At 38.2% G+C, this 18,456-nt stretch overlaps 1 protein-coding gene across 1 annotated transcript in view; it reads left to right on the plus strand.

Annotated features, from left to right (window-relative positions):
• The window catches only part of UGT8 (UDP glycosyltransferase 8), a 49,685-nt gene extending 43,479 nt beyond the window's left edge, over positions 1-6,206 (plus strand). The window contains exons 4-5 of the mRNA XM_045537366.1: positions 767-986; positions 4,018-6,206. Coding sequence (XP_045393322.1) covers positions 767-986; positions 4,018-4,381 — 584 coding nt within the window. The 3' untranslated portion in view covers positions 4,382-6,206. The remainder of the gene's footprint in view (positions 1-766; positions 987-4,017) is intronic.
• The last annotated feature ends 12,250 nt before the right edge of the window (positions 6,207-18,456 follow it).

Consider the following 18,456-nt stretch of genomic DNA (forward strand, 5'->3'; position numbering starts at 1 on the left):
AGTCTTTGAATCCCTTTTATGAAATGTAGGCTGTTTACTAGGAGAACAAAAATGGGTTTTAAACTACCTCATTAATTTTGACAAATTACCCCTTTTATTCCCATGGCAACTAGATGTTACGTGATGTCCCATCTCTCACAACTGATTTTTATGGATGTCTCTACTTGTTTGTATACCTAAAATGTAAAACTGAGCCATAAAATTGTGAAACATGGATGCTGATGGAATTTGAATGTTATAAATAGTGATTATTATTTAACATTCCTCCCTGGAGAAGCAAATTAACTCTTCATGGACTTCTGGAATCCAGCCCTACATTTTTACATATTTTTTTAGTAAAGTGTGTTTGACTTTAATATAGATAAATGCTTGGGAAGTCAGGAAATAGATATCTCTTTCAGTGGCATATGTTTCCATTCTGGTATTGTTTGGCTTCCTATTAATTATTGCCCATTTAAATACATGCTGTTTGTCAGGCGATTGTGTTCAAGAGAAAGTTCTAAAATTACTACTTAAAGCTATACATTTCAGCTACCTATAAATGGCTTTTACTTGACATATACAAGTCAGGTAGTTATGTATATACCAAGTAACTTAATTGTCATAGAACAGGAATCAGTGAGATGATGCCTTTAGAACTCCTGTCTCTGAAATCTATGGTAATTGTATTATCGATTTTTAATTTTTAATCTGCACTATTTCTGGAGAAAATCTCTCCTCTGGAGTAATGATGTTGTAAGTTGTTTTCTTTCCTGTCTTTCTCTAGGGCACTCAAATATCAAAGCCTTCCTGAGCCATGGTGGTTTGAACAGTATCTTTGAGACTATGTATCATGGTGTCCCTGTCGTGGGCATCCCACTCTTTGGAGACCATTATGACACGATGACCAGAGTCCAGGCGAAAGGCATGGGGATATTGCTCCAGTGGAAGACAGTCACTGAGGAAGAGCTCTATGACGCATTGGTGAAAGTCATTACTGATCCCAGGTAAGGTTTTAGTTATTGTTAAAGCAGATAAATATATACATCACAGTATATCATCAGAAGGAATTTTGAATTGTAAAGCCAGCTGTGCTGAAAGGACAAGCATTCTGCTTCAGAACTTATCTGTGGAGTGGATCCATAGACCTCCTCCGAACACAAGAGTTCTGTAAAATTGGACTGGTTAGTAAGCAGTTTGGCTTAGAGCCTTCTCCTAGGTAGGACCAACGGTCTGACTGATGAAAGTCCTTATCGATACTCAGGTAAGCAGAGAGAGGCTTCGTGGGCTTGTGTGCTACAGAGTGATCCAGGTCCAAGTGAACCTGTTGGATTCCATATGCGTCATTTATTCAACAGTGCCAGAAGTCACAGTCCCCACAGAACGAACTCTTTAATCTGTTTATGTGCAGTGACATCAAGGTACCTGAGGACGAAGATTGTTTTTATCCTCCTCCTCCATGCTTGCTAAAATGGAAGGTTGGATTTTATTTTCTTAGACACCATGTTTCATTTCTGTGTTTTACAGATGCCTTTTTTACCCCATAAGCATTTTCTTACAAAATGGAATCATAGAAAGTTTCTGGTTTCTTTTGCCATTTTAGAAATCACGATAAATTACAGAGCAAGGTGAGGGTGACCTCTTAACATTTGGGTGAGGTTTTGACACTCTTTGAATATAATAAACTGGGTTTATTATATAACTCCAATTTTGTTGTGAGGCATTGAGGAGAGGAAAAAATGGGCCTGCTAATTGCATTGTCATCCGATGTCACTGTAGGAGACACTTGGGAGTCAGCACCCGGGCCTGCTCTTTCCCTCACTCCTGATAACCTTTGTTCACTGGGGCTCAGATTTGTTCTTGTGTTTGATAAAGCTTAATGTGTAGGTCTGGAGGGAAATTATTTTTAAAAAAGTGTCAGCAAATGAGTCATTAATACCTTAGTTGGTTCTTCATCAGGTGCTGCGATCGGGTGGCGCCAGCTTCATTTCCCAGCTGCTTCGTGGACCTCGCCTTTCCTTCCTCCCCAGCCCCAGTCATTTCCCCGCCTGCCCCGTGTCGTGTGTGTCTGTGTCTGTGTCCTGTTAATCGACTCCTCTGGGCCGGGCGCAGTGGCTCACGCCTGTAATCCTAGCACTCTGGGAGGCCGAGGCGGGAGGATCGCTCGAGGTCAGGAGTTTGAGACCAGCCTGAGCAAGAGCGAGACCCTGTCTCTACTAAAAATAGAAATAAATTATCTGGCCAACTAAAATATATATAGAAAAAAACTAGCCAGGCATGGTGGCGCATGCCTGTAGTCCCAGCTACTCGGGAGGCTGAGGCAGTAGGATCGCTTAAGCCCAGGAGTTTGAGGTTGCTGTGAGCTAGGCTGATGCCACGGCCTCACTCTAGCCCGGGCGACAAAGTGAGACTCTGTCTCAAAAAAAAAAAAAAAATCGACTCCTCTGTGAGCCATTCATGGCAGTGACATCCGATTCCTCCCTCTCCCTTCACTTTTAGCCCCTGCCGAATCTTCTACCCCAGCATTTCCCACTGTCTGTTTAACTCCACTACCATTTTTTGGCAGTTTCTCTTGGGCCATTATTGAGGTCTTTTGAATGGATTTTCCACCATCAGTATCGTCCTTTCTGGCTTGACAGCCCGTCTGTCTCCTCTAATGGCTCCAACTAAGCTACGTATCTTACCATTCAAAACACCCATGAGCAAAACTCGTCTTCTTCCAGTCTAATGTCTAAACAGACACCCCTCACACAAAGGAATTTTTTCTGGGCATACTCTCACTCTCCCACCTCAGTGATTTAGTCCACACTCATCCCTTGGCCTATCGAGGCTTCACACATCCAGACTTTTGTTCCTCCGAGGCACAACTCAAGAGCTGTATCTTCTGTGATAGTAACATTTTATAATCTCTCCAGTTAGCAATTATTTTTTGGGTCTGAACAATACAAGCCCCAATCACGGATTTATGCAAAGGGGGCTTTGGTCATTTGTCAAAGATTGGCACACAAATGTGCAGTTACGTATTTTTAAATTGTTTACATTTTGTCACTTTTGTGATTATCTTTAACTGGTTTTTGAATTAACCATTTAAGAGAGTGATTTCTTTATACATATATGCATACATACCTATAATATACGCTGCATATATGTGTCTCCATACTTAGTAGTGTTTCTCAACCCCCTTTTATCTGTTTAATAAATATTCATTCTCTTGCCATTATTTAATGTTATTTTAACTCGAAACAAAATTAAATGTCATTATTAAAAAAATAGTGGTAGAACAAAATTCTGCATATTTTACTCCATCCTTCAATCTAATGAATTCTAAAAGAATCTAAACAATTTACTTCCCTTGCAGGTTGAGACTCCTTAATTAAAAACATATGGCGGCTGGGCACGGTGGCTCATGCCTGTAATCCCAGCACTCTGGGAGGCCGAGGCGGGCGGATCCTTTGAGCTCAGGAGTTCGAGACCAGCCTGAGCAAGAGTGAGACCCCCGTCTCTACTAAAAATAGAAAGAAATTATATGGACACGTAAAAATACATGTAGAGAGAAAAATTAGCCGGGCATGGTGGCACATGCCTGTAGTCCCAGCTACTCGGGAGGCCGTGGCAGGAGGATCACTTGAGCCCAGGAGTTTGAGGTTGCTGTGAGCTAGGCTGACGCCACGGCACTCACTCTAGCCCGGGCAACAGAGTGAGACTCTGTCTCAAAAAAAAAAAAAAAAATGGCAAGAAAGACCATGCATGGTATAGAGTAAAAAGAGCATAGGGTTTGCTGTCAGAAAAACTTGAATTCAAATCTTAACTTTTTACTCATAATCAACTTAGTCTCTGATTTTCATTTCCTTTAGTTTAAAATTCCTTTTATTGGGTTAACATAAGATAGTGTTAAGAGCTTGAAACATACTATGTCCGTACACGCTAGATGCTTAATAAAGGATCGTTGTTGATTTTCCCCATTTTCAAATTGAGAGATCCACAAATACAGAACTGTGTATAAACATGATCATTCTGTGTTTTGCCCTCACCGCACAGCTACCGTCAGAGAGCCCGGAAACTTTCGGAAATTCACAAGGATCAGCCGGGCCACCCTGTCAATCGCACTGTCTACTGGATAGACTACATTCTCCGTCACGATGGAGCCCAGCACCTGCGGGCCACGGTCCACCAAATCTCTTTCTGTCAGTATTTCTTACTGGACATTGCCTTTGTGCTTTTGCTTGGTGCTGCCTTGTTTTACTTCCTCTTGTCCCGGGTGACAAAATTTATCTACAGAAAAATCAAAAGCCTGTGGTCTAGAAGTAAGCATAGCGCAGTTAACGGACATTACCACAATGGGATCCTCAATGGCAAGTACAAAAGAAATGGCCACATTAAACACGAAAAGAAGGTGAAATGAGCCAACAACCCAGGTAATAGGAACAAATCTGTTCAGTCATTGAATTTGTATCACTGTTATTTAGTCTAACAGCTACTAAAAGTAAAACAGCAGTAAACACTCCTAACACGCCCTTATCAGATCTTACTAATGAAATTCTGTGGAATTAAGATGGCTATAAAAGCACAAACCTAAAATGCAAAAATGCATTTTGTTCAAATACTGATACAGAGAGTTTCGGCACTGAACCTTTTAGAAGCCTTAATTATTTAAATCGCCTAAGTGACCACGTCAGACCTTAGTTTTAAATCTTGATGTGTGTGTATCCCAGATAAGGAATGGTTTCGTTTTCTTAATAAGATTTGTGTGTGTATGTGTGCGTGTCTCCTAATTAAGAGAATTTTTAGTGGCTGCTTGTTATATTTGTTGAGGGTACAACACACGTTCAAGAATGAAATAGAAAGATAGGATCCAAATGTTTCTCTTCTAGCATTTAATATATATGAACTCTGAACGCTACCATGAAAGAACATTTTTCCCTCAAAACTGGATGCAGAGGAAGAAAATGAAAAGATAAATGGCACAGTTTTTTGTACTTTTTGTTTTAGTTGTTTTGTTTTTCTGATTTTGTTTTCCTTTTCTTACAGACCATGGACACTTCTAGGGGAAAATATGTAATTAAGTAATTGTATAAATTGGTTGTCACATTTTACTTTTGTTTTCCCACTACTGATAATTTTCCTATGGAAGAATTTTATAGTTTTTTTTCTATTTCATTTTAATGAGTAACATGATGTTAATGTATAATTAAGACAATGCAAATCTGACTTTTGTTCAAAGTATTGAAGATTATTGTTATGTGGCATTTTTAAACAGGGCCATTGTTTGAATGTTTGTGTAACTATTTGGAATGTTCAGGTGTTTCATTTCCAAAATTTTAACTTTAAAAGAAAAACACCATGTTCCTCATCCCTTTTATTGTCCAGGCCACATAATCTATGTTACATAGGTGCCAACTTTTAATTCTTTTAAATGGAATATTTGCAATTCTTATTGGTACCTGCTTTGTCTAGAGAGGTTTGAGATCTTAACAAATCAGACTACATGATATACAGAAGCAACAGAGAAATCGCGTACCAGTGGTTTATGAAGATGAATTCCTACTTTCCCCCTCAGCAGCCTTTTCCAGTTGTCGTGGCTGACGTGGAATAGTGACAGTATTTGTTTGAGAACAGGGATGCACGCCACAGACATCAGATCAGAACCTCCCTGCTGAACCACGTACTAATTGGCCACTGAGTTTATTCCACGTCATTCTGTTTACTTAGCCTTTGCACTACATAGGTTGCCTGTATGCTTTATTTATCTGTAGTCGGAAATCCCGCATCTGACAGCTGAGAGTAGACAAGTACAACATTTACCTAATGGCATTCACTAACTTGGAAAAGTTGTGAAAATTCTAGAATGCTGTAAATCCTTGTCATACACTGTGACAATGTCATTCCGCACCCACCAGGAGCCACTCTCCTATACATAGAAATAACGTCACAAGTAGTTTTCTATAATGCAGTGCAGACAAATGTACTGTGCTCTGATACTTGAAGAAATGGTATTATGCATAGAAGCCTACATTATACCTTTTCACAATCTTATCACAATGTTGCCGTTAAAAGGGAAAAAAAAACACAGGCAATGAGTGGTGGGGTGGTAATGGGAGTGTATGAATGAGTTGATTTTACTTTCTTGGAATTTGATGATGTTGACAGTAGGCACTGACTGGATGATTAAGCCTAAGTTAATCTCCACTGTGATACAAATTTAAATAATAAACATGATTTAAAATAGAGAAGTGTTGTAATAAAATTTTTGTTCAGATTATATTTCACATTATATAAACGTGTTTCTAAGACGAGCCTCCCAACTTTTGTATGTGTATATGAGTGTGAAAACAATGTATTAAAATGTGAGACTGTTTTTATATTATTAAACCGAGGGATTTAACTTACATCAAGCTGGACCTTAAAATTCTGTCCCAGGGTTAAGAATGTTAAGTGTAGGTATTTACTGATCATTGTTGTTTTTTTTCTAGTAAGCTTATTGTTAGCCAGTTTTGATAAACAGTGATTTTAAATTTTCCACACTTGGGCTAGATTCTCTAATAAAGTAAAGTTTTCAAGAAAGTATATATATTCATTTTTTTTTTCAGAAAGTTTCTGCAACCATTTAAGTATTTGAATCGCCATTTATCATGTCAAACACAAATGAGAATTAAGACATTTTTCTTCCAGAGTGGCAACTTCTCATAATCCCTCCACATAGACACAGGGGCAGGATTTGGATGTCCAGAATTGGAAAGAGCTAATGTTTGTGATTGAAGGTGAAGAAAGCTAGAGACTTTTTTCAAAGCTCAGCTACTCACCAAATCCCAAAATGCTATTAAAATTGAGTGACTTCACTTAAAAAATAAAAGGTTTAAAAATGAAAGACCCAAGATAAAAGATGAACAATCTCTACAAAGTGAACTATGAAACACCGAGGAAAGAAATCACATAACACAAACGAATGGAAAAACATACCATGCTCATGGATCAGTAGAATCAACATTGTTAAAATGTCCATACTACCTATAGTGATTTATAAATTCACTGCAATCCCCATCAAAATAACAATGTCAGTTTTTGCAGATCTGGAAAAAATAATTCTACGCTTCATATGGAATCAGAAGGAACCAAAATAGCCAAAGCAACCTTAAGCAAGAGGAAAAATGTGGAGGCATCACTTTGCCAGACTTTAAGCTATATTACAAGGGTAACCAAGGGTAACTATACTATGATAGTAACCAAAACAGCATGGTACCGGCACAAAAATAGAGAGATAGACCAATGGAACAGAACAGAGAACCCAGATATAAAACCATCCACATACAGCCAACTGATCTTTGACAAAGCAGATAGCAGTATACACTGGAGAAAAGCCCTGTTCAATAAATGGTGCTGGGAGAATTGGACAGTCACGTGTAAGAATGAAACAGGATCTTTACCTCTCACCACTCACAAAAATTAATTCAAGATAGATAAAGGACTTAAATGTAAGACATGAAACCATAAAAATTCTAGAAGAAAATGTTGCAAAAACTCTTCTAGATATCAGCCTAGGCAAAGAATTTTGAAGACGACCCCAGGGTCAATCACAACAACAACAAAAATAAATAAATGGGACCTCCTTAAATTAAAAAGCTTCTGAACAACTAAGGAAACAACGAGCAGAGCAAATAGACAACCTACAGAATGAGAGAAAATACTTGCAAGCTGCCCATCTGATAAAGGGCTAATAACCAGAGTCTACAAAGAATGCAAGCAAATCAGCAAGAAAAAAAAAATCAACCCCATTAAAAAGTGGGCAAAAGACATGAATAGAAGATTTTCAAAGGAAGATAGACAAATGGCTGATAAACATATGAAAAATGCTCAACATCACTAATCCTCAGGGAAATACAAATTGAAAGCACAATGAGATATCACCTTACCCCAGTTAGAATGGCTTTTATTAAAAAGTCCAAAAACAATAGATACTGGGATGGATACAGAGAGCAAGGAACACTGTTGGTAGGACTGAAAATTAGTACAACCTCTATGGACAACACTATGGAGATTACTCAAAGAACTAAAAGTAGACCTACCATTTGATCAGCAACCCCACCACTGGGTATTTACCCAAAAGAAAAGAAGTTATTTTATCAAAAGACACCTGCACTCGAATGTTTACTGCAGCACAATTCACAGTTGCAAAAATGCGGAATCAACCCAAGTGCCCATCAATTCATGAGTGGATTAACAAAATGTAGTATATGTGTACTATGGAGTACTTACTCAGCCATGAAGAAAGATGAATTAAGGCCTTTGGCAGCCATTTGGATGGAACTGGAGACCATTCTCCTAAGTGAAGTATCTAAAGAATGTGAAAACAAACACTACATATACTTGGCTATTACACTGGAACTAACCAATGAGGGCACAGGTGCACAGAGGGAAGTAAAACTGGGTGGAAATCAAGGAGGGGGGAGGGGGGAGGAGAGGATGGGTGAAAACCTACCTAAGGGGGTACAATGAACACTATGTGGGTGATGGGCACACTTATAACCCTGTCTCAAGTATAACAAAAGTGATCCATGTAACCAAAAACATTTGTACCCCCATAAGATTTTGACATAATAAAAAACCAAAATGTTTTATTCCTATGTTAATTTCTATCTACAATTAAAATAGTTTTAGCTTTTTCAGTAACCCTTTTTGTACAGTAAGTGATCATTGCCTATTAAGAACAGAATTGACTTGAGTTCCACTGAGTCAATATAGTATTAATATCTACACTTTTAAGAGGTAAATTCTGCTAAACATGAGTCCTAGTGTTAGGATCATATTTCTATTTAGGGCAAAAATAAACAAAAACCAAGGCAACCAAGAAGAGTTTGGTTGAGATTCTTTACCCAAATAGACAATGTTTTAATTAAGGGATTCATTGCTCTTTTACTTAGCACAGCACTGCATTAGCGTGTGTGATGTGTTTGAATGGATGAATTTCTTTGGCCAAGGTCCATGAGCATTCCTTCCTTTTAGCAGAAAATGGCAATTTTGGCATGCGAATACATTGGATAAATGACATCCAACAATAAATTTCAAGTTAGCAATGATGTGTGATATCACTGGGTGACCTAAGCCTTTTGTTGACAAGTCAAAGAAACTGGCAAAGACCAGGCATCTAGAAAAGCCCAAGGCTATGATATCTTGAAGATTATCAATTCTGCTTCCAATCCCAATTCTGCCCTCTGGGTGTAACAAGAGGTTCAATTTATGAGTAAGAAGGCGATTCCTAGAGTGCTTAAAAATACCAACAGAGTTAAGTTTTGACCATCAGAAAAAGCAAATGCTTAAACCTATATATCAAAGTGAGAAACAATGTATAATATTAAATACTCTTTATATGTATGGAGTTAGTATTTAAATTATCCACACAATTCCTTAGAAATTTTAAACAAATAAAAAATGCTTTCTCAGCTTTTTTAAAGAATGGCAGTATTGTGAACTTATTCAAGTCTATTTTAAGAAACAAAAACTTTATTTCTCTTAAAGAAAGAGGACAAGAACTAGCAAGTTTTAGAAACTTGGTCAGATGTACCTGCTGTAACACTTCTTGTGAAAATATCGGGAATAAATACAGTGTAATTGTTATAAAACCAAACTATTGCTTTGGATATATTCTTTCTTGCACTTCCACCTTCTAATTAAAATTTTTAAAAAATTGAGATTGAGAAATTGAAACTACTTAAATTGTAGGTATAAATAACTTTTTTTCTTACAACTAACAGGTAACAGTTTCTCATTTGGGATCTCAAAGAAAATGAAGCTAAGGAAGAAATGTACATGGTACCTCTGAGTAAATTTCGTGAATCCAAGGGAATGGATATACCAATTACACTATATGTGAAAGCACAATTAATTTTGAGCTTGAACATGTCACTGTCCAGTTCCAGATTTCGTGCGACTGAGATTACACCACCTGTTTTCCTTCCTTACCTGTTCTCTCCCATCTCCTTGAGTCCAAGCTTTCGGTTTCCTCTCTTGGATTTTCTAGTAACCTTTGTTAGATATTTTCTAAGTTCCCCTGCCATTTTCAAGTTTATGGTGCATAGATTGTGCCTGTGTGTCTAATGACACTTTGGAGTTTTAACAGAATGTGTAAACATAGTAGGAAGTTCGACTATTTCAAATTACAGAGGCCAAATTGAGAAAATACCCAGCTGTTTTAAAAACTCTTTTTATGCGTGCATAGCTGAATGCCCTTTAGGGTGTAAGGTCTATCAGAAGCAATGAATGTGCAGATGGCGTTTCCTACGTGTGACCCTGTGGATGTGGCACTGCATGAGCAATCTGGCTCAGTGATCTCCAAACTATCCAGCCACGCATACCCCTTCTTACCCCCCACTTGGTCAGTTAAAATTCTTATGCAACCAGCTTGTAAAGTAGACATTTCTCCTTTCCCTGGTGGAAGCCCGCCTCATACGTCCATCATTCGTGCGCCCACAGAATCCTTCTGCACCAGGAATCGTGTGCTGGCTCCGATTCTCTGACACTCACTCACTCAGTATTGCTCATACCCTCAATGTTAACAGAAGATGCTGGAACTGCAGTCAGCTGTCTGCTAGAACCAGAGAAGCCCAGTACAGATGGGGGGCAGGTATTCAAACACTTATCTGGGACGTCAGATCGCAGCAGTACTGTCCCTTCATGCAGCAACAAACAGAAAGGTGTGGGGGCAGCAAAGGTAACGACCACCTGGGAAGGAAGCAGCAGTAAGAGGTTCAGATCAAAAACCAGCTCAGATGGTTTTCATGCTTTTCACAATGTATTTTTATTCGCTGAACAGAGTTCAGCGATGTTCTAGGGAGACTTATCTGAACTGCATGGGTGTGTCCTCCAACGATGCTTATTTACTTATGTATTTTCACCAGAGAGAAGGTGGGCAAGGGCAAAATCAAGCAAAGACTTTTAAGGGTCTTGAAAGTAGGTCCCAGAGAAGTCCATGGGATTTGGCAAATGCGACACTTTGGCAATATGTAGGCATCTATGGGCACATGGAGTCTATTATGTCATAGATATTCTAGTGATCCTGCTTTCAAGACAATGGAACTCCTCGAGAATGTTGCTAGACCACTGGAGGAGGAGGTAGAATCACCTCTCAGGTCTGTGCCACAACATAAGGTGAAGAACACCCCTCTGCTGGCTGTCATTTATTTTCTTAAATCAGAGGGAAATGACAGCAATTTATTTATTTTTCATTCTCCAATTTTAAAAGTCAATACATTTGGAATTTGGTTGTGTGGAATTTTATTTCATGGCTGTGTGTTCCATGAATCTATCAGCTTTCAGATGCCAGATCTAGCGTGTCGGCTGTTCCTCTCGTCCCTGGTTCAGAAACTGCTTCTAAATATTTATGGTAAATGTTTTCAAATTACACAACAGAGCCAAACTAAAAAAAGAAGCAGATGAGGGAAATAGTATAGTTTTTAGAGATATTTTAGATTCTTAAAGATTTCATGCAATTTATCTTGCTTTAATCTTTTATTTCTATTAAGTGAATAGTAGCCTGTAGTTTCCTGCTTACCTCATCACTTTCTAATATTCAAGTTTTCAAATGTAATAGTATTAAGAGTGTCATCCTAAAATATTTTTAGCAGGTACAAAAGGAGACTAAATCACATGCCTTTCCATAGCCTCCACATACATAACTCGTCTATTCATGCAATTAAACTGAATGTCAGTTTTACTGTTCTAATTATCATCGTGTGTAGCATGCGTTGCCATGTTTATTGTTACTTTTCAGATGGTCCTATAAGCTTTCCTTTTGGTTTCCAGTTACAAACTGAAAACTGTGAGTTGCTTGTTTTGGGCTGTCATAGAGAACATAGTTCAGGGCCACTTGTGCCCTGACCATTATGGACGTTCCAGCCCTGGGACCCGCTTACCAGTCAGCCCAGATGCTCTTGCTAGTTCCAGGTCAGAGCACATCTTCGTGTTGCAAGCATCATACCGCTCCAGTTGCTCTTGCTCCGATGCCTCTTTTCCTAGAGGGCTCTCTGTTTCATGGCAAGTTAAATAGCCATTGGCATGGTTATCAGCACCATAGAAAAAGTTTTGAAGATCTATGGAAATAAAAAGCTTTGTATAATTCAACTCAAATTTCAGTACCAACGAAAGCATCTACACCCTTCGGAACAGCATGTTGTCCTTGGGCTGACCTTTCTGTTCTTCAAACACACCTAGGTCATTTTTAGCTCCCACCTCGGCTGCACCACTCTTCCCCAACTCAGTTGCACCTTTCCCTCAACACCTGGTTCATCTCCTCTCTTTATTCTACTCTAATTACCTGATCATTTCCTTTAACAACGATCATTCTGTAATCTGTATTCTCGTGATGTTTCTATGTTAAACTGTAAACTCAGTGTTTCGCTGTTTTCTATTTGCCTCATTTGTTAATATAAGCATTTGTAATGGAATAGTCTCCTTTGCTTATACTGCAGTTTTCAATAGATTCATTGGATCTTCTTTCTCTCCTAAAACTGTGATAAAAAAAAAAAAAAACATCCATCTGGCTAATGGTCTTTTTATCTCAAGACCTTGACTGACTTTGCTTACATTCACTTCCTACCTTCTATCTTTCTAAGATTTCTTTCTTTCTTTATTTTATTTATTTATTTTGAGACAGAGTCTCACTCTGTCACCCAGGCTAGAGTGCTGTGGCATCAGCCTCACTCACAGCAACCTCAAACTCCTGGGCTCAAGTGATCCTCCTGCCTCAGCCTCCTGAGTAGCTGGGACTACAGGCATGCGCCACCATGCCCGGCTAATTTTTTCTCTATATATTTTTAGTTGTCCATATAATTTCTATTTTTAGTAGAGACAGGGTCTTGCTCTTGCTCAGGCTGGTCTCGAACTCCTGACCTCAAGGGATCCTCCCACCTCGGCCTCCCAGAGTGCTAGGATTACAGGCATGAGCCACCGTGCCCAGCCCCAGATTTCTTAATTTTATATCAAAAGATGTCTACGTCACTTTGCTATCAATTTTGAACATACTGACATCTTATGCTCTTCAGTTGGGTGTCATCTGTAAAATGTATTAGTTTACACAAAATTATATGTTGTTTTTTCATCTACAACACAGCACCAAATAATATTCCTTTGTCAGGATTCTTGTCATGCTCTTGATCTCACTGCTCTAAGTACTGCCTTTATTAAAACACAAACAAACATTGTTTTCTGTGTTTCTGAAGTGCCAGGCACTGTATGTGTTGCTGAGGATGCAAGGATGGAAAACCCATCATCGTCCTTGACATCCAGGGGTCAAAGCCAGCAAGCAAGCAGTTCCAGTAAGCAATGAGATACATACGTGTTGTGATACGGGTATAGACAATGTGCCATCGAAGCACAGAAGGAGGAGGGAAGTTTTTACCTGGGGATTGTTTCAGTAGAATCTTAAAGAATAAATAGAAGTTCACCAGGCAGAGAAGCACACGGAGGTAATTTTTGGAAGGCATGACCCTGGGGTCAAAGGCATTGAGTTAGGTAAGAGTGTGGCACATTAGGAAACTGCAAGTAGTTTGCCCTGATGGGATTGTACCTGGCCAAGGAGAGGTGGCCACTGGGCAAAACACCTGCTTTCTAGCTGACGTCAGTCTGCCTGTGGCTCTTCAGTTTATCACAGAGAAACATGATTAGCTTTGCATTCGCTACCCAGTAACTTTCCCCGAGATGCCTGTTATGTGCCCGAGTGTTCAACACCTGGTTACGTGGCACAACTTTCAGAATGGTTGGTGTCAAGCTTCTTGTATCACAGTTCATTTGAGATAACGTAAAGGCTTTCATTCAAGCTAAATTGCAGGTAGACAAAAGAATAATACTGCTCTTACGTTTACTTGGTCTTGGATTAGGACATCTACAAAATATTGTAATATATACAGCTTCTTAGCTAGTTTGAGGGAAATAAAAGAGAATGGTTTTCCCTCAAAATACGAAAGAGTACATCCTGGTAATAAAAGGATTCAGCAAAAGCAAAAATTCACAAACCATTTTTTTTTTTACTTATGGTAAAGAAAACTAAATACCTAGAAGTATCAACAGAGTGTTCAAGAATAACAGTGGCGGAGTAAGGATTATGATTATCGAGGTGGTCATGAATTAAAAGGAAGTGCATGAGTTACAACATAATGTTGTCTTTGGTAGAAAAAGGGAAATTACTATAGTGATGAGTTAATATGCAGGAAATATAGTAACAATGTTATATATATTTTTTTAGAAAGTTAAAATGTAGCCATGCACATTACCCCAATCAGTACTTGTTTCTTCCCATAATTTTTGGTTTTACTTTAGCAGTTATTACACTGTTATTAATCTCCATTTCGCAAAAGCACACATTCCAAACACAAAACCCAGGCCCCAGAGGTTCAAATCAAATGTGCTTCTAAAGCTTCCCAGGTGTGTGGAAGGCAAGAGACAGGCAAACCACACCTCAGCGTGGCTGAAGGACCGAGCACAGTAAGGAAGCACTCATGGCATGTGACTACTAATTTCTTAGTTATCTCTAGTCTCAGATTGAATATCCTTTCTCTGCCAACGGGCAAAGCACACAGGCTGTACAGTAATAAAATTAGAGGAAGTTTCAGGTTTGTGTGTGGGGCCCCTGCAGATACAGAACCTTCTATAACTCCTTTTACTCAGATTTGATTAGCTACAAACTCACCCTGGCAGTAAGCAACACTCCTAACTCTTTGAGGATAAAGGAAAATGAAACTGTTTTTTCTCTTTATCCTTGTTCATTTTGGAGAGAAAGTGAGAAAACCAGGCTGGGGAACCAAACAGCCTTGGGTTTTCTTCCACGAAAGGCTGCTGCTGATGGTGTAAACCTAACAGATTCCAAATTCCAAGCACAGATATTGAGTTTTTGAATTATTTTGGTTCTGTATTAATCCCAGAGCTACATTTGCATGTTTTTTTTCTTTTTAAATTTCAGAATATTATAGGGGTACAAACATTTTGGTTACATGAATTACTTTTGTACACTTTGAGTCAAAGTTATAAGCATGTCCTATGTGGGGATTTAAAAACCAGGATTGGCTGCAGGTCTGGGAGTTTACGATTATAGAGCCGGCTGAGCAACACAAGATGAGGTGGGTGAATTTAAATTGGTCCCACACTTCCACAGTGAAAAGTAGCTGAGACGTCAACTCCAAGGGAACATTTGTTACATCCTCTATTGTTCCTCCTTCTAGGAGTTTTGCTCAAGTTCTTTTGTCCAAGAGGGAATCAAAAGTTCCTTCTCCCTAAATTATGTCAACTATTTTATTCTTCTGAAAAGAATAAAAATAAACAAAGAGGCAGGGCATGGTGGCTCACGCCTGTCATCCTAGCACTCTGGGAGGCCGAGGCAGGAGGATCGCTCGAGGTCAGGAGTTCGAGACCAGCTGAGCAAGAGCGAGACCCTGTCTCTACTAAAAATAGAAAGAAATGATCTGGACAGCTAAAATATATATAGAAAAAATTAGCCGGGCATGGTGGTACATGCCTGTAGTCCCAGCTACTCGGGAGGCTGAGGCAGGAGGATTACTTGAGCCCAGGAGTTTGAGGTTGCTGTGAGCTAGGCTGATGCCACGACACTCACTCTAGCCTGGGCAACAAAGCGAGACTGTCTCAAAAAAAAAAAAAATATGTAAATAATTATTAAATAAAAAACAAAAAGTACTGCTGACTGACTTCTTTTATACTTGCTTTAGAGTAGGTAAGCAAATCACTCACAGAGAATGTTCTATTATGGGTTACTATTTTACACTTAGGATTACAGCTGCTTGGCCAAGATTGACTGGAAGTTATAGCTTAAGATAATTTTCTGTTTAAGGAGGTTAAACTTGTGATCTTTAAAGTTCTTCCAAGACTAGGTGGGGAATCTGATAAATTATTGTCAAATGTCCTCGGTTTTGCCAAAGCCCTTGACCTATTCCTTCCTTCTCCTTCAGTCATCACCAAACCTGGGGCTTTTTGTCACCCAGAGTGTCCCCACTTCTGCAGTGCCCTACCCTAGGATCCCACCCTCTGTCCTCCGCCTCCTAATATCATCCCATTCCCCATTCCCTCTGCATCCTGTTGGTGTTCAGTTTCATAACTGCTCCTAATCTAGAAGGTTCCTCCTGGATATATTTTCTTTGCTAATCAATCTGGGCCTTTGATTTCTAAGTGAACAATTCTATTGTGTAGACTCACAAAATTGCCTCTACTTTCCTGCTACACTCACGTAGCAAAAGTACAATCCTGGATCAAGCCAACCACCTCCGTTCTCCACTCTCCAACTCCTGCACCTAGATAGATAAACAACACTGCAGAAATCAGACAGCCACATGGACTGGAGCTCCTGAAAAATCAACATCTGCATCTTAGTTGGACGCCTCATTTTATTCGTTCTGCTATTCTCCTTAGCAATCTCAAACCATCACCATTTTCCTCCTAGCATTTTTTTTTTAATTTGCCAATTTACCTTCATTGGTTTCAGCAGATGATCTTCTTTTACTTACTGAAAAATATAATGCCCATAAAGAGGTGTTCCTTCATATTCCTGCCACTTCTAACCTATTTGTATCCACACTTATCTTTTTCTTTTCTATGATTTCAGCAAAAAAAAAAAAAAAAATCTAACAGAACAAATAATACAATAACAATACAATAACAAAAAAATGCAATAGCAAACAACAACAAAATACCTAAATCTAATCTTGTTATTCAGATTCCACTCTGGAATTCTTTATTTTTGTGGTGCCATTAAGCTCTCCAAATGGGAATATCTAGGAGGCATTTGGATGGACAGACATGGAACTTAGGAAAGAAAGCCTGGCTGGAGATTTGTGGTTGAGATTCAGCAACGAATAAAGATGAATGAAAATCGTGGCAGAAAAACAGTGGCTGGTACTGTTGCACCCTAGGCATAGTCAATGCATTCTCCAAAACACAAAGATTATTTTTAAGCTGAAAGAGCTACAAAAAAACATCATTCAAGTCCTAGAGAGCAAAGGGATAATTAATGAGTGTTTAAAAGAAGACTGATAATACTTACTACAAATGGTGCTAATTATATTACATTATATCTTGAAAAAAAGATACTACAAAGCACATTCAGGGAAAATATTTATACCTAAAGTGTTATTTGATCCACAGTATGAAAAAATATACATATTTAAGATAAGGTATTGATTAGTTAAATTATGTTGTTATTAATTTTCTCTTCCTGACCTTTTTTTGAAGTATGCCAATTCAGGTCCTCACCACCCTCACCCTAATCAAGGAAAAGAGATGATCAAATGAAATTATTCAAAGCCATGGAAGTTTGCTCATAAAACCTTATGAAGCAAATTATTCCATTATTTCTCGTGGGAATAAACACAATGAATGAAAAGTATATATTCAAATTCTTTCATTTAATTAAACATGTAAATTGATTATCAAATTCTCCATCTTGGGGCTCATAATATTTATAATGACATGAACACTTTCAGCTGCAAATAGTGCTGTAATTCCCCACATCAGAGGCCAACCTATGCTTATCTTCTAATGAAAACTGCAGAGAAATTATATGCATAAGTATTACAAAAATATATATGCATTAATTATAAAATAACTCTGAAGTTGTCAATGCCTGTCAACGACATCTATGAGGAATTTTGAACTGGTAAAGTGACTTCTCTATTAACATATATTTGAGTTATTTCTACATACTTCTGAGACATTTTTGCATATGGAAACACATTATCACAAGATTGAGGAATTAGATATTGTGATGAATATTTTACTGAAATTATCATTTCCTGATGATGCTGAGAAATGAGTAGTGTTTTTGGCAGAATCCAGAGGTCAAATGTCTGTCGATGACTCTTGATGAGCTGGTCTTTGGTGACATCTAGTGGCGAAATGTAGATTTATTTATTCATCGTTTTCGAAGTTTCTAAGATGTCAATATTGAATATAATCTTGAGAGACGGTGATGTAAATTAGAGATTGGGACAAAATGGAGAAATCTAGTACATTTCATTTTCTCCAGAAAAAATACCTTAAAACTGGTTCAGATCAAACGGGAAGACAGACAAGCAAAGCAGCAAATTTTACCGAAGATTTTTACATTTTATCATGACAAATGTGTGCAGAGAGTAAAATTTAAAACAATTTATTGGGTGGCTTATATGGTAAATATATTTCCTTCTGCAATTACGTCTCGCTCCAGTTCTGAGTGCAAATACCATACTCACGTGTTGTAGCTGAATTTCAGTAATGTGGACTTTTTTGTTTTTTTTTCTTTACAGAGGTAAACAAGTTAAATGTAGACTAGTAAGAGAATGTAAATGAAAACCAAGAGATAATCTGTATATATATTTTCAATTTTAAATACTACCATTTATCCATAGTTTTTGAATTACTGAGTAAATATGTCTTTATAATTAGTGGCAGCGAATTTTGCTGACCTAAGTTCCCAATTTATATGTGTTTTAAGCAAAATAATTTAGCAAA

Source organism: Lemur catta, chromosome 26 (genome assembly GCF_020740605.2).
Source record: "Lemur catta isolate mLemCat1 chromosome 26, mLemCat1.pri, whole genome shotgun sequence".
Lineage (NCBI taxonomy): Eukaryota > Metazoa > Chordata > Mammalia > Primates > Lemuridae > Lemur > Lemur catta.